The sequence below is a fragment of the Mesoplodon mirus genome, assembly GCF_964341445.2.
Source record: "Mesoplodon mirus genome assembly, chromosome: 2".
NCBI lineage: Eukaryota > Metazoa > Chordata > Mammalia > Artiodactyla > Ziphiidae > Mesoplodon > Mesoplodon mirus.
The window spans coordinates 49,563,907-49,590,628 of record NC_138977.1 but is presented as its reverse complement, the minus strand read 5'-3'; the positions used below and the strand labels follow the sequence as shown (position 1 = coordinate 49,590,628).

General features: G+C 37.0%; 1 protein-coding gene across 2 annotated transcripts in view; it reads right to left on the bottom strand.

Annotated features, from left to right (window-relative positions):
• The window catches only part of ADAMTS3 (ADAM metallopeptidase with thrombospondin type 1 motif 3), a 292,726-nt gene that overhangs the window by 134,685 nt on the left and 131,319 nt on the right, over window positions 1-26,722 (bottom strand). For both annotated transcript variants that reach the window (XM_082630522.1, XM_082630521.1), the window contains exon 4: window positions 19,939-20,095. In XM_082630522.1, the coding sequence (XP_082486648.1) occupies window positions 19,939-20,095 (157 nt within the window). The remainder of the gene's footprint in view (window positions 1-19,938; window positions 20,096-26,722) is intronic.

Here is a 26,722-nt window from a genome sequence, read left to right as displayed (position 1 = left end):
GTCAAGGCTATTGCGGATGGGATGTTTTTGTAGGAAAAGTAATTAACTAGATGACCTAAAATCTGGATTCAAGAGCTTGAAGGAACCTTAGGAAACATGACAACCAACTCTAACCACCCAACCCCACCCTATTTTTACAATCAGAAAAGTGATGTATTTTCACTCTTTCACTCAAAAAATTTATTATGAGTATATTCTGGGTGCCGGTCTGAGCACCACGAGTATAAGGATGCTTCAAGGAGCTTAAAACTTAGTATGTCCATCTGGAGGGTGGCTACAAGCATAACAGAGAAGCAAGCTCCTTAGATCTCACTGCTAGTGGCAAATGAGGACCAAAACTCATATTTTTTTCCTGACTCCTAGAGACAGAGGTCCTTTGCACTGTACTATTCTGCTCAGGATTCCTAAGCTTCACCTGAGATAGGCAACTATAGCTAGGTCTCTTAGCCTCACCGTGTCATCTAGGAACCCGGGGAGCAGCACAGGTAGGACAGGAGTTATTGGCAAGTGGTTCTAACTAACCCCAGCACTGTTCCCTCGATAGCCCTCCTTACTGTAGTGGCCTCTGTGCTCCATGAGTGCAGGGCTTTTATGTTTATAAATCTGTTTTCTCCAATATTGACTGATCTATCACTACCTTACCCCACCAATTTCTTCTTGCCTTCCTACATATTGAAAAATTCCACCACCTTAATCCAAAGTAGTGGGAAAATCATATGATTATACCATAACATTGTAATTGAAAATTCACTTTATCTGAATATCCAAATTACCCTTATAATTTTGTCTCTGAATGCCCCCAAATTAAACACTGGGGTAAGGTGATAGCTAAGTTTAAGGCAGTCACCAATTTTTCCCAAGAACAGTTCTAGAGGGGGAAAAGTGAGAAAGAGAGGTCGGGGGTGGGGGGGCGTAAAGGAATCCAAATTCTTTCATTGACTTCTTTGCCTAAACCCAATTTATTTCTTCTTTCACTTTTTTTTAATCTATGTTTTTTCAAAGATAACTGGAGGCAGCTAACTTTATTTTATTTCTAACAGTTAGAAACTAGAAAGGAAATTTTGATGCACTCTGTCTTCAAAAAATTGTACCTAAAAAACATTCTAGGGTTTCCCTGGTGGTGCAGTGGTTGAGAGTCTGCCTGCCGATGCAGGGGACACGGGTTCGTGCCCCGGTCCAGGAAGATCCCACATGCCGCGGAGTGGCTGGGCCCGTGAGCCATGGACGCTAAGCCTGTGTGTCCGGAGCCTATGCTCCGCAACGGGAGAGGCAACAACAGTGAGAGGTCCGCGTACTGCAAAAACAAAAAACAAACAAACAAACAAAAAAAATTCTACTTCTAACCCTCAGATATTTTGCAATAGAAATATTATTCCTTATTTCCTTCTTATTCTTTCCTATTCTATTCCTTATTCTATTCTTTCCTCATTCTTTCTTATTTCTTCTTCCTAATGACCTAGAGATTTTAGATTGGAATTGGAGTCTGCTATAAGATACAATCTTTATAAACTAGGAACCAGAATAAGCAGGAGAACCTGAACTAAAATGGTCACTACTTCCCTCAGGTTAATAAATCTTCTTCTTTGTTGTTTTAATTTTTTTCAAATATGCAATTTATATATGAATGCATGATTGCATTTAGAAATAGAGCAGTTAAAAACATGCAAAAGTCTTCTCTCACCATCCCATCTTCCAATTACTATCCTATTCCTAAAGGAAGTATTGTTATTTGTGTTAGCACTGTCACCAGTTTTGTTATGAAAAGTCAAGAGATAAATCTTGTTACCCTCATATATAATATTTTGACATATAATGACAAAATACACAATCAATCCTTTCCATATACATAATACCTAAGTAAACTCAGAACCAAGGAAATAAAAAAGATGTAAAGATCATTTATCTCAAAGCAATAAAATAGTATATACTTAAGTTAAGAAATATGTAATAACAGCTGGATTAATGAAATGATAATCCAGGGTAAGAAACAGAGTTAAGAATTAATAACATCAACTCACCAGTTTTCATATATGACTAGTTAAAATTATCATGAACAGCATAATCCATGAATTAATTTTTGGAACTTTTTTTTCTTTATTAAAGAACTAAAGTTGAAAACAAGCTATTTTCATGCAAAGAATAGTACTAAATTAAAAGTAAACAGTCTAAACAGTCTATATCTGGATGTAAATACTAGCTTACTCTTTTTTTTCATACTGATTTTCCCACAGGAAGGAACAGATTAAAGGGTGGATTACTTCAAGCACTATAAAGGTCTCTAGACTGACCCCACTCTTCAAGGGAACTCTTTCAGAGGAATAATGCTATAAAGAACAGTGAATGCCCAAGAAAACCCACAACTGAGCCCTTCAGAGGGCCTTCATTCACCCGTCCCCATTGACTGCCCTGGCCTCTCTGAGGCAATTCAAAATAATTCACTGCCCACCATAATACTGAATTCACAACAGAGAGGAAAAAAGGTGATGGAGCTGCTTTGCATCTGTTTAATTTTTACAGAAATGTTAAGGGGGTTAATCTTCTACAAGTCCAGTCATGTGCTTTCACAAAGGGCCAAGAAAGGAGTCGCAAAGCCTGCCATGACTCAAAGGGAAGCTCTTTGTGTCTTCTTTTCTGCGCTATGGCTGACAAAGAAGCTGCCTAAGTTCTTAGGCATTGGGCTCTTGCCTGAATTCTGAAGTCAGTGAAGCAACAATGATGTCATTGCTTCTGAAGAACACTGTTGGCTGAGATAATGAAGATCTCTTCACCCAAAGCATTATCATTTCTGTGGCACACATTTCCTAAACTTTCAAATACAAAAGTATCCTACATGTTGGGAGGGGTGTCATATTTTTCTTTATCTTCTGCACTATTGAAAAGAAAGCATACTGAGACAAGTTTCCCTCTCACCAAAATATCTTTTTATGTTTAGCTAATAGATACTATTGGACTAGAGTAGTTTACTTATACATTTAAAAGAGAAAAAAGATTATGCTTTTCACTGAGGGCTAGGTATATGATTCAATTAATATTCTGATATTAAAAGCCCAATGGCTGTTAGGCAACTTAATCATTATATAAGTAAGATCCACTTCTCACCCTTTTAGTTCTCAATATATGTATACAAATGGCTTGGAAAAGCAAATCGAATTACCCAAAGAACATAAAAACACTTTGAAGACAGTTGTTTCCCCCCAAATTTTAAAATAATGGACCCCTTTGAAAATCCTTTACAAGATATGAAACCTCTCTGGGAGAGAAGGGACCACACAAATATGCACATAAATATAAAATTTAATTCAAGGAGTTTTTAGACCTCTTGATGCCCTTGCAGACTAAGAAACTCTGCTTTACAGAGTACAATTATGTAGAAAAAAATTTTTGTCCAGCTCTTTTAAGAAGTATTTCTGTAGAACAATGAGTTTCTTAAGAGACTGAGCATTTTCTCAAAGCATTTTCTACTTCCCTCCTCTGATCTCTGTCTTAATGGTAGGCTCTTCTTCAACCATATACAAAGCTAATTATGAAAAAAGTAGATCTCCCTTAAATTATTATAAATAAGAAACTTGAAGGAAGATAAAATTGTAGTCTTTATTCTCAAAAGAGATTGTTGGATGAGGTTAGATGAAAATAAGAGATGGATATGAATTAAAATAGGCCAACCATGTGTGCTAGAGGTTGAACTTAATTATCTCCTTTAGTCCTCAGATATGAGGCAAATATTATTATCCACCTTTCAGATCCTACAAAATCAAGGCAGACATTTACTCTCTTCTCAAAAAGATGGTCTAGTGTTTACCAGGTAAAGCTTAATATAAAGACACATTCCACCATTCTAAAAGAAAGAGATATGCAGTCTCCCATATATAAGGACAAACAAGAAGGAAAAGTGGGAGAAAATGTGTATTTATGGAATTTAGAGTTCGGTAAAGTTCAAAGTAAAGAGTGTTAGTGGGGAGCGGGAGTCACTGATGAGCAGCAAGAGAGAGAAAATAGATAAATAGGTTCCAGGTGCCTGAGGACAACGCTAAAATGTTTATATTTTATCTAGTAAGGAACAGGGAATGACTTACAAGTTTTAGACTACATAATGATTTATAAGTATTTCAGTTCACAAAGGTCACTAAATTTTCAATCAAAAGCAGCAATCTCCAAAGCAAGAAATCAGGACACTTACATTACAGAGATATGTAAAAATAGTTATTGGAATATGGAGAAAAAAATAGGACTTCTACCAAAGTTATCTTTGTTATATTTTTTATAATTTCTAGCTCTGTGAATGTCCTATAATATGATACATATGTTCTATAATGTATAAACTATAGTAATACATTTGTGTGTATGTACACACACACACACACACACACACAGTGGTGTGGGCACATAATCCACAAAGTTTGGTAACACTGTATCTCTAAATGGACTAGAGGGAGTTTAGAAATAGAATAGTTAGGGGACAGCTGCAGTATTCAAAACAAAACACTAGGTTCTGAACAAAAGTAGAAACAAAGGAGACTGAAGGGGCTATCCTGAGAGCTTTCTGGGTGTATAATTTGTGGGTCTTTCTTGCCAACTAGATAAAGGATATGAAAGTCAGAGGGTTAACTGGGTGGATGCCAGAACCATTCACTAAGACTAAAATCTAACAGGAGAATCAAGGAGCAGTTTAGGAATTGGTTGGTGGTTCGAGACAAGTTCAATGTTGGCCATGGTGAGTTAGAGGTCTTTGTGGGATATCCAAGTGCAGGTGGCTAAAAAGTGGTTGAATATACAGTCTTGGAGTTCAAGAGGAATGTGGACGATATACACCACCGTGTAATTCTCCCACAGATCACCAATGGTACAAAAACGTGAGAAAAGAAGAGGACAAAAACCTTAAAGAAGACTTGCATGAAAAGGGTGGAAAGAAGAAAAATTATCAAGGAAGGAGGCTAAGAAGTAAATCCAAGACTCCAGTCATGAAAGCCAAAGGGTGAGTCTAATGTCACAGAGAGGTAAGGTGAGTAAAAAGCAAAATGTAGCAGCATAGTTTATCATTAAAGAGTTTTGTTATTTATTCAGAAAATAAATGAAATAGGAGGGGCTGAAAACCAGATTCTAATAAATTAAGGAAATAATACATATCATAAGATGGTATATGGCAAAGTGTAAAAATGAACTTTTTAGGACTATAGAATTTCAGGGAAAAAAGAAAAGATCACTTTCATTGAAAAATGACCCTTGAGCTGGAAAATGAACACTAAATAGAGGTGACGAGAAGATACTCAAGAAACAGAAAAGAGTATAAGTTTACAGAAATAATAAGAAACAAGGGATGCAATAAGGTAGTCTATCTAACTACATTAGATGTCTCTCCCCAATCTACATCTAACCAGGCACAAAAATCTCTTTTTTTGCTTCTTACAAAGATGAACATGTGACATTACTTTTGAAGCACACTGTGTGGGAATATTTATAATTATTTCATGGTTAAAAATTTAAGATATTTTTTGTATATTAATTAAAAACTAAGTAATGCATATAACAGAGAACCCTGATCTCTGCCCTGTCCCTGAATACTCTGCTAAGAGATTGAGTGGGGGTCAGGGATGGCATAAGGCATTCTGTTGTGCATGTTACTTAAAAATTTTTTAAGTTAAAAAACGTAATGACTATAATGATCACAAATAGCCTCACATGAAAGTGGCCCTATGAAAATGTTTTGCTCTGCTTCTTAAAATGCATTCAACTCCATCCACTCTTCCCTTTTCATGTTGGAGTAGACATATTGGATGCTTTCATCACCTGGATTACTCCAGTAACTGCCAAGCTGCCTCCATCCTGTTACTCCTCTATTCTATACTCCATGTGGATGGAAGACACATCTTCTAAAATACATATCACAAAACTATATCACTTCTGTGAGTACACTGGGGGTTTGTTGTTGTTGTTGTTTTAAGTTGTAAAATAAGGTCTCTGTAATCTGGCATTAACTGACTTTTCCTGAAACAAATATGAGAAAAGGATACAAACTATTGTTTTGGCAGTGGTAAGAAAGGACAATGAAAGATGTGAGAGAGATTATGAGTCGACTGCCCATCTTATGTAGGGCAGTACATCACCAACAGCATCTTAAGGTGGTCGAAATTTTCATGATGAAATAATGGTATCTGGAGAAGTTGTCCAAAGTACCTAAGGTCAAAGAGCTCATCGGCAGCAGAGCTACTGTCTGAACCCAGGTTTGTCAGGCTCCAAAAGCCATACCAGAAAGGTTTATGGATATTTGGTAAAGATGATACTGGGCGCCATAAAAAAGAGTATCTCTTTTGAAATCATGTAGGATAAAACTGAATAGAGGGGAAATGCACTACTAAATAATCAGAAAAGAAAAGATACCCAAATAACTGATCAGAGATAGGAAGGGATAGGAAGGCTACAGTGAGTGTGACAGAAGCCAAGAGAACAGAAAACCTAAAGAAACAATATGCTACCAAACGTCATGAGAGGCCCAAGAGAATGAGCTCTAAGAAAAAAAAATCTGTTGAAATGTTTAAGTGTCTTTCAGTATCTGGGGAAAACTATTTATGTAAAGTGCTGAGGTTGAGAGCCAAGCTGAGGGGGAGCTGGATAAGAGACTAAGCGATAAGAAGGGAGTTAAAGAAGATACATTCTTCACAGAAATTTGGCAACGATGGTGATGGAAAAAAATATCTATGAAGGGGCAAAAGGGCCCAAATTCCAGCCAAGTATTTATGAAGACAGAGGAGACCTATACTGTCCAACAGTACACTCTTTGCATCTCCCACTTAAAACCCATAAGCATCTTTATGGAAATTCATAAAGATGAAAAATGCCTTTAGAATGAGAAATGAAATGTGTGGCAATTGCCATGGTGACTTAGTAAGCAAGCTCTACATCATAAATCTGGAGCACCCCACAATCTCTTCTGTGCTGTGCATCTCCTTCCTGATTCCCATTCAACAGCCACTCTCAGACACTCAGACTATGTAAGGAAGTCCCCTCAGACCATCAACAACAGGGGACTGCATCACATAGTCTGGGTCTGATAAACAGACATCTGAGGTGATAAGTGCTCTTTCTGGATTATCTTCCTTGGAATTTTCTCCTGTGAATTCCAGAGAAATTTTGACACTGTGAGTCTTACAGAGAATTTCATTTTTTACCTTCCTGACAAATGTCAGTTGAAAGCTCGTTTTGTTCAGTTTAAAAAGTACCTGGAAAACCTGCACTTTTTCATCAAATTAAGAGTGTTTTAAAACATTTTAAATAATTTTCCTTGGGCAAGGTACTTAACATTTCTGAGTATCAGAATCAATCACTTATTCATTCAATCAATATTTATTGAAGATCTGCTCTGTGCTGGTCCTTGTGCTAGACCTTGAATAAGCAATGTTGAGCAAACAAGAAAAATTGGGGTAATCCCACCTATTCTATGTCACATAATTCTTGGGAGAATCAAATGAAATAAGGCACATGAAAGAATTTTGAAAACCATCAAGAAGATATATATCATGGTGCAAATCCTTGGCTTGGTTCTTTACATTTAAATTAATTTAAAATTAAGTAAAACAAAAAATTCAGTTCTTTAGTTGCACTAGTCACATCTCAATTGCTACATATGCCTAGTGGTTACCGTATTGGATAGCACTGTGGTAGAACATTTCCATCATCCAGAAAACTCTATAGGAGAGCAATTTCCTAGAAGCTGAAAGTAAAACACAAGAGTGAGAATTTGCATGACACCAAAGGGAGAAAAACAAAAGTGATGTTGTGATGAAAGCATATAACAAACCACATGTTCAAAGAAAGATAGCCGGTGGCTCTTATAAGATTATAAAAGTACCACAAAGGGAAAGTGTAGTTATGATACAAGAGTAGTAAGAGGTAACTTTCATTGAGTGTTTAGTACATGCCAGGAACTAAAATCAAGTGCTTTACAGATAAATCCAAAGACAACCCTTTGAAGTAAGTACTATTATTTTCTCCGCCTTGTTGATGGATGAGGAAACGGAGTCTCTGATAGGTTAAGTAACTTGATATAGGTCACAAAGGTACTCAATGGTAAGCCTCTGGGCTAAAACTATACTAAAGAAAAAAAGAAATCTACCAAAGGGGAAAGCGGGGTGTGGCCAGGGGTGGGTGGGATGAACTGGGAGATTGGCATTGACATGTATACACTAATATGTATAAAATAGACAACTAATAAGAACCTGCTGTATACAGTAAATAAATAAAATTCAAAAAAAAAATTTACCACATCAATAGCAGCTAAGACATTGACTCAATCAGCTTAAATTAGTCATTATGTAAAAAACAAACAAACAAAAATCCCTTGAGGTAACATGACATATTTGAGCCTTTTCTACTTTTAGTTATTAATAGTTACTAATAATAATATCATCATCATAGTATCACCACTATGTCTCTACCTGAATTTTTGTCTTGCTTCCTTAGGAATGTCTTCCTTTCTTCCCAGTCATTGCATCCAGGCATCCTCCACTATCTACCTGAAGTTCCTCAAACACTCCAGCCTTCACTGATATTTCTAAAGTCGCATAACATGCTTTCTAGATCAGTCATTATAAGGCTAATTGTGTAATGGTTAAGTTTAGTTGTTATGTTTCTTTATCAATCTTTATCGAAGTACACTATACTCTATGGGAGAGCATATGTTAAGTACCCAATAAACAAATAAAAATAATATATTTATATCAATAATACACTAGATGTTTGCCTAAAACTCATCATTAATAATTACACATTATGTCTTCATACTTTGTGAAGGCATAAGCTGTAGACATATTCCATCTCTGATAAATGTTTTAGTTTTCTTATGAACTAGCTGAAAAATGTGAGCTTTTTTTCCTTCTCTGTGAGATGGGAAATAGTAAAGATTACTTAAAAGATACATGTTAGATAGTCTTGTAACAACAACAAAAAAAGTCACTGCTTAGATTTCTGGATTTCTTTAGTGTTCTAAAGACCCAGTTTGAAGATCTAATTTTAAAACTGGCTCAAGAGATCATATTCAAATGCTTGAGTCTGTTTTTACAGGATATCCTTGGCTAACTTTACTCTAAGAAATTTAACACAGTTGGACTGTATTCCTTTGGCTTTGAAATACCTTTCACAGGAATGGCCATTAAGGTGGGGTTAGAGTATGTATGCAAAGGGGGTGGAACAGAGAATGTGTGTGATCCTATCTTAATGCAATGTGTCCTTATATCAATCAAAATATGTTTTCTGAAATAATCACTTATATTTTGTCTCCATACCTAGAAATATAAGGGGTATTCTCAATAGATTAAACACTGAGCACCTAGTTTCCCATTCCCATTAGTTTTTCTAATGTCTATCGCATTTAAGTTGTTCTTTTTAAGCTTTAGTTACTGGAGCTGGGGACCTAAGGTAAGGGACTGCCTTCATGACTGGTCTTATTAATTTTTCCTTTGTTATTGCCAAGAATTGAAGAAGACTAAAACAGATGACCTCCCTATTTGTACTGAAGGAAGATTGGACATGGTACCTCTATCACTTTCAATACCATTATTCTATCTCTGGACAAAAAGTTAGAAAAATCTGCAAAAGTAAGTAAATGGGCTCCTGAGGACTGTATTAATACTACTATTCTCTGATTTGCATAAAAATCACTTCTTGTTTTAATCATATCATAAATAAAATATCAGGATTCTATATTAGCAAAGAGAATAAATTTGATTTCTTCTTTTAATCACAAGTACTGTAAAATTTGGGATAAAATTCCATATTTGCAGATATTAATTGGAAAAAGAAAATAACAGTCAAGTAGGATTAAGACTCCAAATTTAGATATATAGACATTGGAAAACTGAAAATTTCCAGGTTCTTCTAGTGACTCGGGATGTCAAAACCATATCTGTGATTTGGTTTAGATTACAAATCATGAGGTAAGGTACACTTAAGTTATAAAGATAAAATTTATTTTTTCTGGCATTAATTCCATTTTAACCCTGTTTTTTTGCTATTTTGCACTTGACATCTTATCATTCTTCACCCCAAATTACATGTATACAATAAGAGGGGATACGATTCTAACAAGAGCTCTTTCAACAACCCCTTGATGTATATGGTTTCTGCAACTACAACAATATGGAACTACAATAATGTGAATCCCAGAAATAGGTTGATTTGTGAAATGGGGATGATATTTGGAAAATATAATTATCTCCTCAGTCTTTGTGCATAAATGACTTGCTAATTATCCCCAAACTCTAGCTGGGAGGTTGGGAAGGGAAAGGAAAGAGGCTGTTGGACACTAGGATTGTTGCATCAAGAATATAAAGAGACTCAACATTCAACTTCTGGAGTTCAAATAAGATTTTTCAAAATAACAGAGATCTGTAGGCTAAAAGAGAAAGGATTTTCTAGATCCTCATAGTTCTCACATTACATATCAATGCTAGGCCTGGAGACCAGAATACAGAGGTTTTTTTATTTGTTTGTTCTTTATTTGTGTTTTCCTCCTATGAGAAAAAGTCCTGACCATTGTCAGTCTTAATCATGAGGCTGGAGTAGTGAGGAAAAAACATTTAATTAGAGGAAGAAAAAGGCAGCCTTGGTCCTTTTGATCTTGGACTGCTTTTGGGATGAGGAGACAGTGATCCGGATTTCTTCCCAGTTCCCCTTCGAGGCAAAGTCTCAAGAGAAGGGACATGGTGCTAAAACATACAGATCTCTGAGGACCTCCAAGGGCCAAAGCCTGTCTTCCTGCTCTATTCTGGGGACTCTGGAAGGAGAACACTGCATTTGCTAGCACATCGATCCAGTTTCAGCCAAGGAAGCCATGAGTCCCCTTGGTTCAGGTGCTGTAAGAACAGCAGTATCTGAGCTTCCTGGGGAGCCTAAGAGGGTTGCTGAACCAGCATCAATGAGGTCCCACAACAGAAGCTGCAGGCAGATCATGTGGGCTGGGGAAATAGGAGCCCTAGCCAGAACTCAGGGTGGTCTGCTGCACCCATGAGAGCAGACTGGAGTCAAGCTGAGAAGGGCCAGCAGTGAATGCCAGCGGAGCTAGCAGCAGCCAGGCCGAAAAGGACTATCACCCCAGTGAGGCCCACTCAGCCAGCCAAAGAAGCCCACATACCGGCTAACATATAAAACTTCTGTACTAAATCAAAATGTGATGCGTTTCACATTTAGGATATCTGGGCTTTTTATTCCTTCTGTTTTTTTTTTTCTTTGTGAATATTTGTAAAGAATTAATATGTGCTACAAAGTCACCATTTCTATTAATAAAAGGAAGGTCCAGTTTCATAATTCCTACTACTGAAAGTAAATTCTTGGCTTTCCATTTCCTTAATTTGTATTCAGGATACAAAACTTGAATAATTCAGATTATTTGAGTTGCTTTATCAAAGTTGTCATAAGGTCACAAAAGGAAGAAACAGAGACGAGTGACATGCTTGTGGATACTGTGAGTTGAAATCTGAGTCTCATTATAACTGGGATCATATAACTAGGAAAGATGAAAAGTCCAAAAAGGTTGGGATTTTACTTAAAGATAAAAATCTGGGTGGTTAATGTAATAGTGATTTTGTCCAACATCAAAGCTTATAGATCTCAACTCTATAAAAATAATCCCAATGTATACCATAAATGTTCATTAATAATTTGTAGAAGTCTGAGATAACAGGATGTTAGAATATGTCTTCCATAAATTTAAGAGGAAGAGAACTAGTGAGTGATAGTGTCTTTAAAATGCCCAGTGGAACTCAGATGATAGCAACCCTATAACAACTACAAATGCTTCCACTGACTTTTCAAATGTTGGGTCATCACAGATGAGAGAAGGATGTTGAAGAGACAAAAACAACATATCTAACCTAATTAAATTAATTGTATCTCTTTTAACATAAATAGGGAGGTGCATCTACTATACCTAGCAGTGATTTTCTTAGGACTTCCCACTAGACTTGAAAGCCAAGCCCAGCATTACAGAATGAGGAAGCACAACGTTTATTTGCATCAAATTGCTATATTGACTTTATCTACAAATGTCATCCAAAACTGGGAATGTAGAAACTTAAAAACTGTTCTAATATTTTAATTTCTTGTTGCTAAAAGGCTGTTCAGTGACATTTTATTAGTACAGAGCACAGGACATAAAAAGAATCTGCTTTTTCACTAATTTGTCTCACCAAAAGGGGCTTAGACATTGCTCTTATCCCCTTAGTACGTGGGGTAAGTCCTGATAAAATGGAAAATGTGAAAACAAAACCTGCCAATGTGCTGAAACAGAGGACTGAATTTAGAACACAAAACGTTTTGGTACCACACAGACTTTATTCTTAACATTTAAAGAGCACACAGAAATCTATAAAGCACACTCAAGAGAAATAAGCCTTGAGCACTGGTTTATACTCAGGTATTGCCTAAAAAAATACTTAAAAACTGTCCTTTGGACAAGAATATACACAAAATCTTAGGGTGCTCTGAAATAATGAACAAAGATCTCAGCACAGAATCAAAGAACAAGTTAATGTGGAACAGCATATAAGTGGTTAAAATAGTTGTGAATGATGAGCAGAAAACAAAAAAAAAGGGAAAACAATTTGAATCAATGCCTCTTGTCAAAGATTTTTTTCCAGATATTTAGTAAGGTACTGTAAAGTGATCTAAGAATATGCTGTATATAACTACATATCTGCAGTAAACCTTATAGTATATATATTATATATTAAACTTAGGGAAATGGCTCCAATCATTCCTAAAATAAATCTTTCCATCATATACAAAGTCCCAAGTTCAAGAACTTCCATTAAGGATTTTTAAATTTACATATTTAGACCAGATGAATCACAGCTGAAAACTGGAATAAAATTTCTGGTGTCTAGAAAGAACAAAACCAAGTATTCAGCTCCCCGTGCAGAATCATGCATTAAAGGAGCATTTATTTTGGTCTGAGTGTAGCCCTCACATTTTAATTCATAGTCCCCATAATCTAATCTCAAACAATTTTCAAATAAAAATATTATTTCTGTGCTACATTTATTTTTTCCCATTGTCCCATTTCTCTATGTCATCTACCTGAAAGATTCCCTACATCAAGACAGGGATAAAAAGATCCTATAAAGAAAGAGAGGATTGAGAATAACACACCTGAATACTCTGCAGGGATGCAAGGGCCCCTGCACACATAAACAAAATTTGTTTTCAGAATACCAAATGAAGATGATCAGAAGCAAATAGCACTGATCCTCATAAATAAATTTTATAGTTGAAGTTAATGACTCATGATTTAGCAGGAAAAAGAAAACAATGACAATGATGAAGCAAAAGATTACTTAACCTCCAGAAATATTCTTACACAAATAATCCTTACACAAATTCTTCCTACCCATTTACTAATGTGAAAGTTTATAAATTGTACATGTAAAGAAAATAAGTACAGGCTTTAAAATGGGTTTAAACAGGAATACCTGGCATGTGCAGAGTCAAAACATACTTAATATTTTACTAAAAATAGGGTCTATCCCTCATAAGCAAATGCAGTTGAAATGAATAAAACCAAACATTAAAAGTATATTTTGAGGGCTCCCCTGGTGGCTCAGTGGTTAAGAATCCGCCTGCCAGTTCAGGGAACGCAGGTTTGAGCCCTGGTCTGGGAAGATCCCACAAGCCATGGAGCAACTAAGCCCGTGCACCAAAACTACCAAGCCTGCGCTCTGGAGCCCGTGAGCCACAACTACTGAGCCCATGTGCTACAACTACTGAAGCCCATGCACCTAGAGCCCGTCCTCCACAACAAGAGAAGCCATTGCAATGAGAAACCCGCTTACCACAAGGAAGAGTAGCCCCCGCTTGCCACAACTAGAGAAAGCCTGCGTGCAACAACCCAACGCAGCCAAAAAAAAAAAAAAAAAAAGGCATATTTTGATAATAGGATGTATTTTATATTCAGAAAGAGCAAATGCATTTTAAATATTAACAAAGGTTTTTCTTGGTATGAATTGCTCTTTCATAAGTCAATAATTGATATAGTTACTTCTGAAAGGCAATCATTTAATTTAAAAATCAATATTTGGCCTAAGTTACCTGAATTAGCTTCATACCCTAAGATAGATTAACTGCTTTCAATTTCACTCCAATCACACAGACACTATATCTGAAACCTTACAATTCTCTTTCTCCATTAATAACACATCAATAACTAAATAGTAATCTAGCAACTCTGAATTCTCAATACCATTTGTGTATTTCCACATTCAATACCTTATTAGAAAAAATACGGAGTTACATTTTGTAATACTTTAATCTTGTTCTGTATAAATGCTTCTTTCATTGTACCTATTCATGAAGAAATAGAATAGGCCCAGGAAGACATGTTAATAAGGGGAATATTATCTTTCATGTTTCACATCTGAAAGCTCCTTTAATCTTCACTCTGCTTCCTGATTACTTTATATAATAATTCAATCTTCAACTGCTTTCTTTTGTCAATAATTATTATAAACACCTAGATGATAAAACATACAAAACCAACCTGAAAAGGAATTCCATAAATACGATTAGTATTTCCACGTGAATCCAATGGGAGTAGCCTTGACAAATAGCTGAAATTTAGATTATATTATAAACTAATCTGTGCTTCTGTGAAAAATTTATTATTTAACATCTACCTAAAAGAATATTTGCTATTGATGGACCTTAATGATTTAGTAATATTATGTGTCTTGCTTCATTTAATAAGAAAACATCTGCTAAAATTAATTTTTCGCGTTTGATTTTTTTTCCTTTTGGTGGGTTACAATGTCCACCAATGTTTCTCTTTGATTAGGGTATAAGTCATGAGAACTTCCAAATACAAAGGACTATAGCACCTACTCATGTGCCTACAGACCAAGGAAGGGCTCTGTGCCTAGGAAGTTCCTAGTGTCACTAAAATAAGGAATAGTCTTCCTATTATTCTAGTTCTTGTTTCATAGTTTCATTCCCTGGCAACCAGGAGCAACTCCCAAATCATTTCTGACTTGTACATGTTTCCCACCTGGGACAAAGACACTCCTTCACAGCGCCATGACAACCACACCAGCAACACAAGCACTTGGGTTCATGCAGGAAAATGAAAATCCTGAAAGGAAGCCAGGAGATAAAGGCTTACTATTCCTTGTTTCCCACTGGTAGGAAGTAATTACAAAAATTACTTTAACACAAAGCTTCTGGTGAATGAATAGTTTGTAATTTGAGGGGAGAAGCCTAAGGGCCCAGGGATTAAGAAAAAAAATATGAAAAGCTGAATGATGTCATACAAGTACAGTCCCCCTCCCCCCCCAGAAAATAGACTGCCTAAAGCAAACTTCTTATTGATGACAGTGGAGACATTCTTAAGAGATGATCAGTACATTTTGTTTTTTATCTGAGTTTAGACCGATGACTGATTTAAACAGTGGAGGTCAACTTTATGACCCTTTGATAGTTTATTAGCCATGTCGTTACCAAATAAAATTTCAAATCAGTAAAATATAAAATAATTTTGTACAAACTAAAGATGCCAAAAATGAATGTGATCTCCATACTCCCAAAGGAGAAATCAGAAAAAGAAGTAAATTCAACTCTCCCCTAAGATGAAGTAGACAAATTTCTTTATCATAAACATGCCAAGTTTATATTTGTTGTTAATGAAAAGGATGGTATTCTTTGCCAGAACCTGGCTGTGCTATGTGTTGTGAATACCTGCCAGTTCTGCACTGGAAGAGATTATTTATATGGCCAAATGTAAAACTGCTTTAGGTGTTATTCTTAAAAGAGTAATTCTAGAGCAGAGCGCCCTATTTATGATTTTACAAGTTCAATATATTTTTAAACACTATTCATACTTTTCCTCATTTCAAAAACAATATAAATTCCTTAAGGGTCAAGGAAAGAAAATCTGTGCCATATTTGGGAATGGTTGAGGGATTTTGTTTTTGTTGTTGAATTGTACCATATAATATATTGTCTCAACAGATTCAAAGCTGTGACTTTTATTGGAAAACTAGATAAATATTCTTAAAGATAAAGAATCAAAATACAGGTTTGCATTTAGTCAAGTGGAATAACTTAGGGCTCTTGAGTATGGTAGAAGCATAATTTTTGTCTTATTTTTATTTTGTTGTTTTTTTAAGGTCTTCTCTCCTATAGTGATAGGTAGCAAACATCTTTCATGGGCTCCCAAACCTGTGCAGTGTTCATTTTCTGATTCTCACCGATACAGATTTTGGGATGAGAGAGTTGAAGGCAAGCAGAGACATTCTAAGCATCCATGAGCCAATAATGTGCCACCTGACTCCCAAGATAACCTCTACCCATTCCTACTACAACAGGTATATAAAGACACTCATGCAATAACTCTGGGACATGATTATGAAAATACACTATGAGTTTTTTTAGTTCACTTAACTATCCCAATGGATCCTTGAACGTAATATATCCAAAAGTATAGCCACTTGTCATCCTTCATCAAGCCTATTTCTACTTCTCATTTGAAATATCTGAATTCTGGAAAGAGAATTCTCTAGTCTTCCAGATTAGGATTCTGAGTCATCCTTGATAGCTCTCTCTCTCCCCCCATCTACTCTATCGAATAACCCCATCAGTTTTACTTCAATCTCAACCCAATTGGGCTCCTTCTCTCCTTCTCACTACTACTCACCTAGTTCAGGTAATAATTTGTTTTAATTTAGAACACTTGCAACAAATTACAGACCTCAAATGAATGGCAGTTCTGAGTTGATAAAATGACAAAGCAAGAAATGTGGCCAGGCAATCAGTGTGACAACTAGCAAAGCATTGGGTTGGCCAAAAAGTTCATTGGAGTTTTTCCGTAAGATATTACAACAGCAGAGTATTTACTTACAGGGACCCTACTGATAGAAGTGCCTTGCTTATGATTAAAACTCCTCCTGACTTTCTGTTAGAGAAATTTATGAAGCCCATGGCCTTCAAATACATCTCTTTCTAACAAAGTCTTATGTATTTTATTCCTCTTCTTATAACTCATTGAAGAGAGACCTCATGTCTCCTAAAATAACATCCTATACTGATCCAGAAAAGCACTATTTTATATGGTACTACAGTCGTCATTTTTAAATCAATATACCTTTCTAATCCTGGAATCTGTTTAATTTTGCATTTTAGAATGATGGAAAAAATTATAAAAATATATTCTTAATTTTCACTTGGAAAGGATTTAGGCCATGAAAAAGCTTGGCTCTCAGTTCTATAACCAAGAAGTTAAAAGAAGAATTTAAACTTTATAGTATGGTACTTTGAGTTCTAACTTTGAATCTCTATTTAAGGTAGGAGGATATTTACACTTTTAAAATATATAGTTACATTTTAAGACTCTCAAAAGGAGGTAAATTGATATCACCAGCAACTCAGTTCAATCAGAACTGTATAAATAAGAAAATAAAAATTGTTAAGCTCATACTAAGGTTTACCACAGAATATTCTAAGAGAACTGAATGGTTCTATTTTGGTTCCAGTTTTAAGATAACTGAGAGTTAACAAAGGAACCCCTTTTGCTTTGACCCGTGAGTGTTGAAAACCTTTCCAATATATATTACTCTAGGTTGTGACCTACTTCTACCATAAGGTAATCTTCTATTTGCAACTGAAAAACTCAAACAGTCTTCAGAGTCTGCATTCTTAAAATTTCCTCATATAATCTGAGTATATTGATACTGATGCTACTGGAATTTATATTTTTAATAATTTCCTAAAATAATGTCCCAAAATATCTTAATTACATCCAATTCTTTTAAACTTACATACCTTGACTCCTAACTTATTTCTCCTAATCTAGCATCTAAAAATGCAATAGGTATTAAACATAATATTTCTTGCATTTTCTGATCTCAAGAAAAAAAATAATCTCTCCTCCTCTATAAATATCAGACTATTGGAAAGTACCAAGGGCTGATATTTATAGATACAGATATCTTCAGGGACTGAAATGGAGCAATAGGGTACAGTTTGGTGAAACTGTAGTGTGACAGATGGAACAAACAGGATGAGAGTCATAGACACTAATCTGGTTTCCAGTCCTCCAAGACCATTCCATACAGGTGGGCTATGGTTTTCTAAAATATGTTTTTGACCGTTGCCTCAAGAGATATTAGATATTGTTAATATATAACAACCAAGACTACAGAAAAAGTACTGTATCCTACTATCTATCCTTTGACATACCCAGCCTTCTGATTTAGAATAACATTTTTAAAACATGAAAATACTTATAAATGAGAATTAATGGTAATGTATTCACAACACGAGGGCAAGCAATGTCTAACTATTCAACTTTAACAAAACTCAACATGTAAATCTTTTGCAGAAGATAATATCAATAATTAATAACAACAGCTAACATTGATTAGTCAACTATTATTGCTGAGGGCTACATTCAGCAATCTGCATATATTAGTTCTAATACTTGTTACAACTGCTCAATATATTTTTATTTATTTATTTTTTTGCATGATATATTTTTGTTTTCTATTCACAGATAAAGAAACTGAGGCTTAAAAACGTTAATCTACTACTAATCTAACAACTTGATATTGTAGAGTTATTGCTCACACATGTTTATCTAACTGCAAAGTGTATCCTCTTTCTATTACACCACAGTGACCCTCTGGGATAGGCACACATTTCATAGTACTGCATCTATTAATACAGACCTGTTGTTTCAAACCAGAAATTTCTCAAAACACTGTCAGACCATGTTAATTTTAAATGTACTTTAAATTGTACCATTCCAACTAATACAACATATTAAGGGAAGCTGGTGTCTTCCCTTAAATCAGACTAATAACTAGGTAACAACTCTCGAAAGACATCATTAATCTAGAAGACAGATGGCTGCTAAATTAAGAAGATTATCTGTATCCCTGACATTTCCCTAGGGGAAATTTCCATTGCCTTCCATTCAGAAAGTTGGCCTGGCAAAAGAAAATACAGTTGACCCTTCAACAACAGGGGTTTGAACTGCCTTGGTCCACTTATACGTGTTTTTTTTCTAAAGTAAATACTACAGTACTACATGATCCGCTGATTCTCAGTTAGTTGAATCCAGCATTGGTTGACTCTGCGGAGGTGGAAACTCTGATGCTGAGGACCCGCATATACGGCGGGCAGACTATAAATAATACACGGATTTTCCAGTGCAAGGAGGATTGACACCCCAACCCCAATGTTGTTCAAGGGTCAACTGTACAGACTTTTTGAGATCTGGTTAAAAAAACATGGATTCCCATAGTTCCTTTCTTCTCCATAAAGGGAACTTCTATACCCAACTTATAGGAACATCTCTTTAATACAAAGTTACTTTCAGATCTCATTAAAACCAAAATAGAAAACCTTCATGTGCCATAATTCACTTGACTTTAGTGGTTCAGCCTACCTTAAAATAAAATTTGACAGAATCATTCAACTCATTGTCTCTTCCATATTGTAAAAAGTTTTGCAAAATAGACAAAGTCAGATAGCATTCTTATTTTCAAATGTATCTATCAGCTGGACTTAAAATATAATTCTTTGTCATGTCAATATATCTCATTTTAAAAGTTTTAAAGTAGTATTAATAATGCATAATTTAGATACTTCTGGAAGACACAAATATTTTCAAATTTTAACACAAGCTAGAGAAAAGATCATTTTAATGTGAAAATTTAAAAGAAGTCATAAATAACAAATTGGGGGATACAATAATGCCCTGAAATAAAATAATACCTGTAACATATATTCCTTTTATGCATTTAAAAACAGGCAAGCCATATTTCATGATATACAAACATAAACTTATTTTGCTACCTCCACATTTTATATAAGAGCACATGACAGTCACATTCTCTTAACTGATGGGACAGTTGTTTTCAATATATGTTAGAATCACAGTTAATTATTATCAAAGATGCCTACCTCTGTAGTGGAAGTCTTGGGACATATCTATGGGAGCCCGTTCTACTGCTGATCTCTTGTAGACAACATGAATCCTCCCCTTTTCTTCCTCCATCTGCTTACCTCTTTCCAAGGGTTCAATGAAATACTCATCATTATCACCTTTTATCATTCCAGCCTAGAGAAAACATAAAATGTGTTAATGTTAAAAGAAATATCTATCGTCTTTAGCTCACAAGTAGGTTTTTAAATGGCAAGAATATAATTTTTGAAAACTAATGGGTTTTCTTTCCACTTTTGGTTATAAATGTAAAATGGTTAAGCTACGATAAATATCAGTTATTCATATAAGACAGAAATTCATCTATGGTAGGAATAAAAAATTCATAAAAGGTAGAATAAGAGCTTTATATAGGGTAAGAATAAGGAAATCATACAATCTATACACCTTATCAGACTAAAAGAAGTACATTTATATATTCTACTCAGTATCTTATCTCTAAAAAAATCTTATGGGCACATAAATTCAAGAAACATCTCTGATTTCCCATAATAACCCATTGTGGAGCTTCTGTCCATGCATGTCAAGTATTTACATCTTCTGTAACTCATTTACATCTTCCTGCCATATCACTATGGTATGAGAGGAATGAGTTCCATGGGGCACTCACTACATCAAGTTATTTCTGTCCTTAGTTAGCCTAAGTTTCACTGGAAACCCCACATTTCTAATATTGATTAATTTGAAGAACTAGCTCATTTGTCCCATATTAATCTAATTTCATGATTTTACATAATTTTTTCCTTCTCAAATTTCATCCTTCTGCATGAAAAGTTTATCTTACATTCAATTACTTCCTTCCACCTCTCTAGTGTTTCTTTCTGACACGGTCTCACCTTTGGTTTATTTACAAGACATCAGGACTATACTATTCAATACTATAGCTGAAGAGAAATGATGGTCTTGTCTGAAATTTATTCTTCCTTAAGTATCGAGTCCACATTACAGTCAAATAGTTATAGTTCATATTCCTACTGTAAAGGTCATACACTAATACGTAGTATTAATTTGAACAGCAGTACATTGCTTTGAAAACAAAGTTGAAGAAGTAATGTGGTAGTGTAGAATTGTAATTTTTTTGAAAATATTTATCAGATCTAAGTCATATTTTTCTTCTGAGGCCCTTATTCTATATTTTCAAATATGAGATCACTGGCTCATATGGACTATCGGCAAGGCTGGGGGGAATGGTTCCCACCCCTTATACCCATTGGTCTAATGGCTCCACCCCTCCATGTCAAGCAGCACAGACATGAAAGGTAGGTAAACCTTGCCGAATAGCATTCGTTTTCAGCAAATACGCCTATGACTATGGCTTTTCTGTTGTAGTCAAATCTGTCACCCCTTTCCAATTCTGTTTTCTCCCACTAGATATGCTCTATCCCCTCCTTTGCCTGTGTAAGCCTCATAGAGAATTCTTAGAAGCTATGGTGTCTCCACATGCCATTTCTACATCCACCTAGATGTTGTGCTCATACAAAAAGCCTTTGAATTTACACCTTGTCTTACAAGGAAAGATCACTACAGCTCTTTCACAGTGTTTAGTTTTTACCCTCTTGAACAAACTTCTAGCCTTCATTACAAAGAACATTGAGCTAGTGGGCATTCAGTAGTAATGCTGATCTTCCAGACACAACTCCAATATTTGGAGTTATTTTCTCATCTGATCAATTACTTTTCCCCTACTCTTGTACTGCAAAATGCAGTGTTTTCACAAGTGGCCTGATTAGATCTTTACCCTTCAGAGTTGTTCCTCCTGTCAATGGATTCATCTCCTCTACAATACAACTTCCAACATCTTTCTCATGTTTTTCATTTGTCATTTAAATCTCTTTAGCATTAGTGTCATATTCTTAAATCTCGTTTTACCAGTAATTTCAACATCACTTTTTTGCCTTGCTCAAGCATGGATGGGTTAATAATGTTCATAAAACAGATTCAAACTAAGCACAAACGCAGTAAACATATAACAAGTTAACTGTACCACGCCTAAGGCTGAAATGTCCAGCCTCATTACCAGCACCATCTGTTGGTGGGAGGCAGCGTTAACTGGCTTTGTCATGGAAACACTGGTCTGTTGATGTATACCTAAGTTTACAGATTGAAGTTTATCAGTATTCATCTTCATTGCAGTCTTTTCTTTGCCCCAGATCCATTCAGTCACAGTGTTCTGTAAAGTCTCTTACATTCTTTTCCCATCTTTCTATTTCCACTGCCACATCCTTAGTTACAGACCTCATCATTGCTTATTTGGATTACAGAAATTGCCTCCTATTGTGAGACTTTCCAAAGATCATAATGATTCTCCCAGATGAATGCCTAACTCTGGGTGGAAACAAGGTCACTGAAGAAGCCAGCAACCTCTGAACAATGGGCAGTGGTTACTGGGGACACTTGAAAGTCATGGGGAAAAGCAGTAAGGACTAACCCACATTCCATTAAAAAACATTTCTACATACCTTCCATTGCAAACACTCAAATCTCAGGCCCCATGATGTTACTTCTCCACTAGATCACAGGTGAAATTTAACACAGCTAACCCTCCCCCTTATAAGGCAATTGAAAATCTAAACCAGGTTGGGGCAATATCAATGGAAAGGCAAAAGCTGGGTCATATGACCACCAATAATTCTATGGACAGGAAATCTGAGAGCTTACCCTTTTATTCATCAATTTAAGCAAAGTTTAATGAAAAAAAAACCTTATCTAAAGCACGGTACTAGATACCATAGTAAAATTAAAAATTCTCAAAGACATGGTTCATTTACCCTCCAGTTGAGGGCAATCTAATCAAATAAATAAAATATATGCCTAAAGGTATTCAGTGAGGTATGTTATGAAAAGTCTAGAAAGTAAGTGAGATGGCAGTTGAAAGTCAAATCAAGTGAGATTCTTTTCCCACAGGCCTGCTGCACAAGCAAACTGTCAATAGGAACTGTTGATTCTCCATCTGAAATTATCTAAAATCTATTTCAACTGAAATCCCCCTAGGGCCCATGGGAATTTCACTTTGGCCACTGCTGTTCTTCACACTGTCTCACATTTTCACATAGCATAGCAGCCAAAATTGCTTTTCCAAATTATTGTATTATTTTAGGCAAACTAGAATGTGGTGACAAATACACTGAATATATAATGGCTCAAAACATCAGGTGCTCCTTTCTTGCTCACATAAAAGCTCAGAACAGTTCTAGGTCAGCTGGGAGGGGGCTCCGCTCCACACAGCCATGCAGGGGTCGAGGCTGATGGTGGCTCAGCCATTTCAATACAAGCTGCCCAGTCAGAAAGGGAAACAGCAGGAGGAAGCACCCATGGGAGATTTTTATGAGATGGCCATGGTACTCACCACTACCACTTACTTCCACGGGTAGTATACAGTCACATGGCTGGCTCACAGCCAACTGCAAAGGGTGTTAGGAAATGGAATCTGGCTGTGTGCCCAGGGAGAAAAGACAAACTTTTTTTGATGAGCAGATGGCAGTCTCAGCCTCAAATAAGATATTGTCACTCCTTTGCTGGAAATACTTCAGTTGCTTCTCATTGCACCTAAAACCACACTCCTCACCATGGCTTTCAAGGCCTGCATCATCAAGCCATGCCTATGAACCCTAAGCACTGCCACTCTCCCATACTGATTCTGCCCAAGCCTTTGGGGACTTTATTCAGTGTTGTTTTTCTTTTGATATTCCCAAGCTCGTTATAGCCTCAGGTTTTTGAAATGCTGTTGGTTCTACTTAAAAGGCTCCTCTCCTACCATTCCACACTTCCCTTAGCTGGCTAATTTTTATTCACCAGGTCTCAGCTTAAATGTTGCTTCCTGGGACTTCCGGGGAAGATGGCGGAAGAGTAAGACGCGGAGATCACCTTCCTCCCCACAGATACACCAGAAATACAGCTACACGTGGAACAACTCCTACAGAACATCTACTGAACGCTGGCAGAAGACCTCAGACCTCCCCAAAGGCAAAAAACTCCCCACGTACCTGGGTAGGGCAAAGCGGAGAGCTTCCCGCACAGAGGATCGGTGCCGACCGGCACTCACCAGCCCAAGAGGCTTGTCTGCTCGGCCGCCGGGGTGGGCGGGGCTGGGAGCTGAGGCTCGGGCTTCGGTCGGAGCGCAGGGAGAGGACTGGGGTTGGCAGCGTGAACACAGCCTGAAGGGGGCTTAGTGCACCGCGGCTAGCCGGGAGGGAGTCCAGGGAAAAGCCTGGACCTGCCGAAGAGGGAAGAGACTTTTTCTTGCCTCTTTGTTTCCTGGTGCGCGAGCAGAGGGGATTAAGAGCACTGCTTAAAGGAGCTCCAGAGACGGGCGCGAGCCGCGGCTAAAAGCGCGGACCCCAGAGACGGGCGTGGGACGCTGGGGCTGCTGCTGCCGCCGCCAAGAGGCCTGTGTATGAGCGCAGGTCACTGTCCATGCCCCCCTTCTGGGGAGCCTGTGCAGCCCCACTGCCGGGGTCTGGGGATCCAGGGACGGCTTCCCCGGGAGAACGCAGGGAACGCACGGCGCGCCTCGGGCTGGTGCAACGTCATGCTGGCCTCTGCCGCCACAGGCTCGCCCCGCACTCTGTACCCCTCCCTACCCCTGGCCTGAGTGAGCCAAAGTCCCCTAAGCGGCTGCTCCTTTAACTCCGTCCTGTCTGAGCGAAGAACAGACGCCCTCCGGCGACCTACACGCAGAGGCGGGGCCAAATCCAAAGCTGAGACCCGGGAGCTGTGAGAACAAAGAAGAGAAAGGGAAATCTCTCCCAGCAGCCTCAGAAGCAGTGGACTAAAGCTCCACAATCAACTTGATGTACCCTGCATCTGTGGAATACATGAATAGACAACGAATCATCCCAAATTGAGGAGGTGGACTTTGAGAGCAAGATTTATTATTTTTTCCCCTTTTCCTCTTTTTGTGAGTGTGTGTGTGTGTATGCTTCTGTGTGAGATTTTGTCTGTACAGCTTTGCTTCCACTATTTGTCCTGGGGTTCTATCCGTCCGTTGTTGTTTTTTTTTAAATTTTTTTTCTTCATAATCATTTTTTATTTTAATAATTTTATTTTATTTTATCTTACTTTATTTTATTTTACTTTATCTTCTTTCTTTCTTTTTGTCCTTCTTTCCCTCCTTCCTTCCCTCCTTCCTCCCTCCCTCCCTATTTTCTTTCTTTTTCTTTCTTTCTTTCTTTCTTTCTTTCTTTCTACTTCTACTAATTCTTTCTTTCTACATTTTCTCCCTTTTATTCTGAGCCGTGTGGATGAAAGGCTCTTGGTGCTGCACCCAGGAGTCACTGCTGTGTCTCTGAGGTGGGAGAGCCAACTTCAGGACACTGGTCCACAAGAGACCTCCCAGCTCCACATACTATCAAACGATGAAAATCTCCCAAAGATCTCCATCACAACACCAGCACCCAGCTTCACTCAACGACCAGCAAGCTACAGTGCTGGACATCCTATGCCAAACAACTAGCAAGACAGGAACACAACCCCAACCATTAGCAGAGAGGCTGCCTAAAATCATAATAAGGCCACAGACACCCCAAAACACACCACCAGACATGGACCTGCCCACCAGAGAGATCCAGTCTCATCCACCAGAACACAGGCACTAGTCCCCTCCACCAGGAAGCCTACACAACCCATTGAACCAACCTTAGCCACTGGGGACAGACACCAAAAACAACAGGAACTACGAACCTGCAGCCTGCAAAAAGGAGACCCCGAACACAGTAAGATAAGCAAAATGAGAAGACAGAAAAACACACAGCAGGTGAAGGAGCAAGATAAAAACCCACCAAACCTAACAAATGAAGAGGAAATAGGCAGTCTACCTGAAAAAGAATTCAGTATAATGATAGTAAAGATGATCCAAAATCTTGGAAATAGAATAGACAAAATGCAAGAAACATTTAACAAGGACCTACAAGAACTAAAGATGAAACAAGCAATGATGAACAACACAAAAAATGAAATTAAAAATACTCTAGATGGGATCAATAGCAGAATAACTGAGGCAGAAGAATGGATAAGTGACCTGGAAGATAAAATAGTGGAAATAACTACTGCAGAGCAAAATAAAGAAAAAAGAATGAAAAGAACAGAGGACAGTCTCAGAGACCTCTTGGACAACATTAAATGTACCAACATTAGAATTATAGGGGCTCCAGAAGAAGAAGAGAAAAAGGGACTGAGAAAATATTTGAAGAGATTATAATTGAAAACTTCCCTAATATGGGAAAGGAAATAGTTAATCAAGTCCAGGAGGCACAGAGAGTCCCATACAGTATAAAAACAAGGAGAAATACACCAAGACACATATTAATCAAACTGTCAAAAATTAAATACAAAGAAAACATATTAAAAGCAGCAAGGCAAAAACAACAAATAACACACAAGGGAATCCCCATCAGGTTAACAGCTGATCTTTCAGCAGAAACTCTGCAAGCCAGAAGGGACTGGAAGGATATATTTCAAGTGATGAAAGAGAAAAACCTGCAACCAAGATTACTCTACCCAGCAAGGATCTCATTCAGATTTGATGGAGAAATTAAAATGTTTACAAACAAGCAAAAGCTGACAGAGTTCAGCACCACCAAACCAGCTTTACAACAAATGCTAAAGGAACTTCTCTAGGCAAGAAACACAACAGAAGGAAAAGACCTACAATAACGAACACAAAACAATTAAGAAAATGGTAATAGGAACATACATATCGATAATTACCTTAAATGTAAATGGACTAAATGCTCCCACCAAAAGACA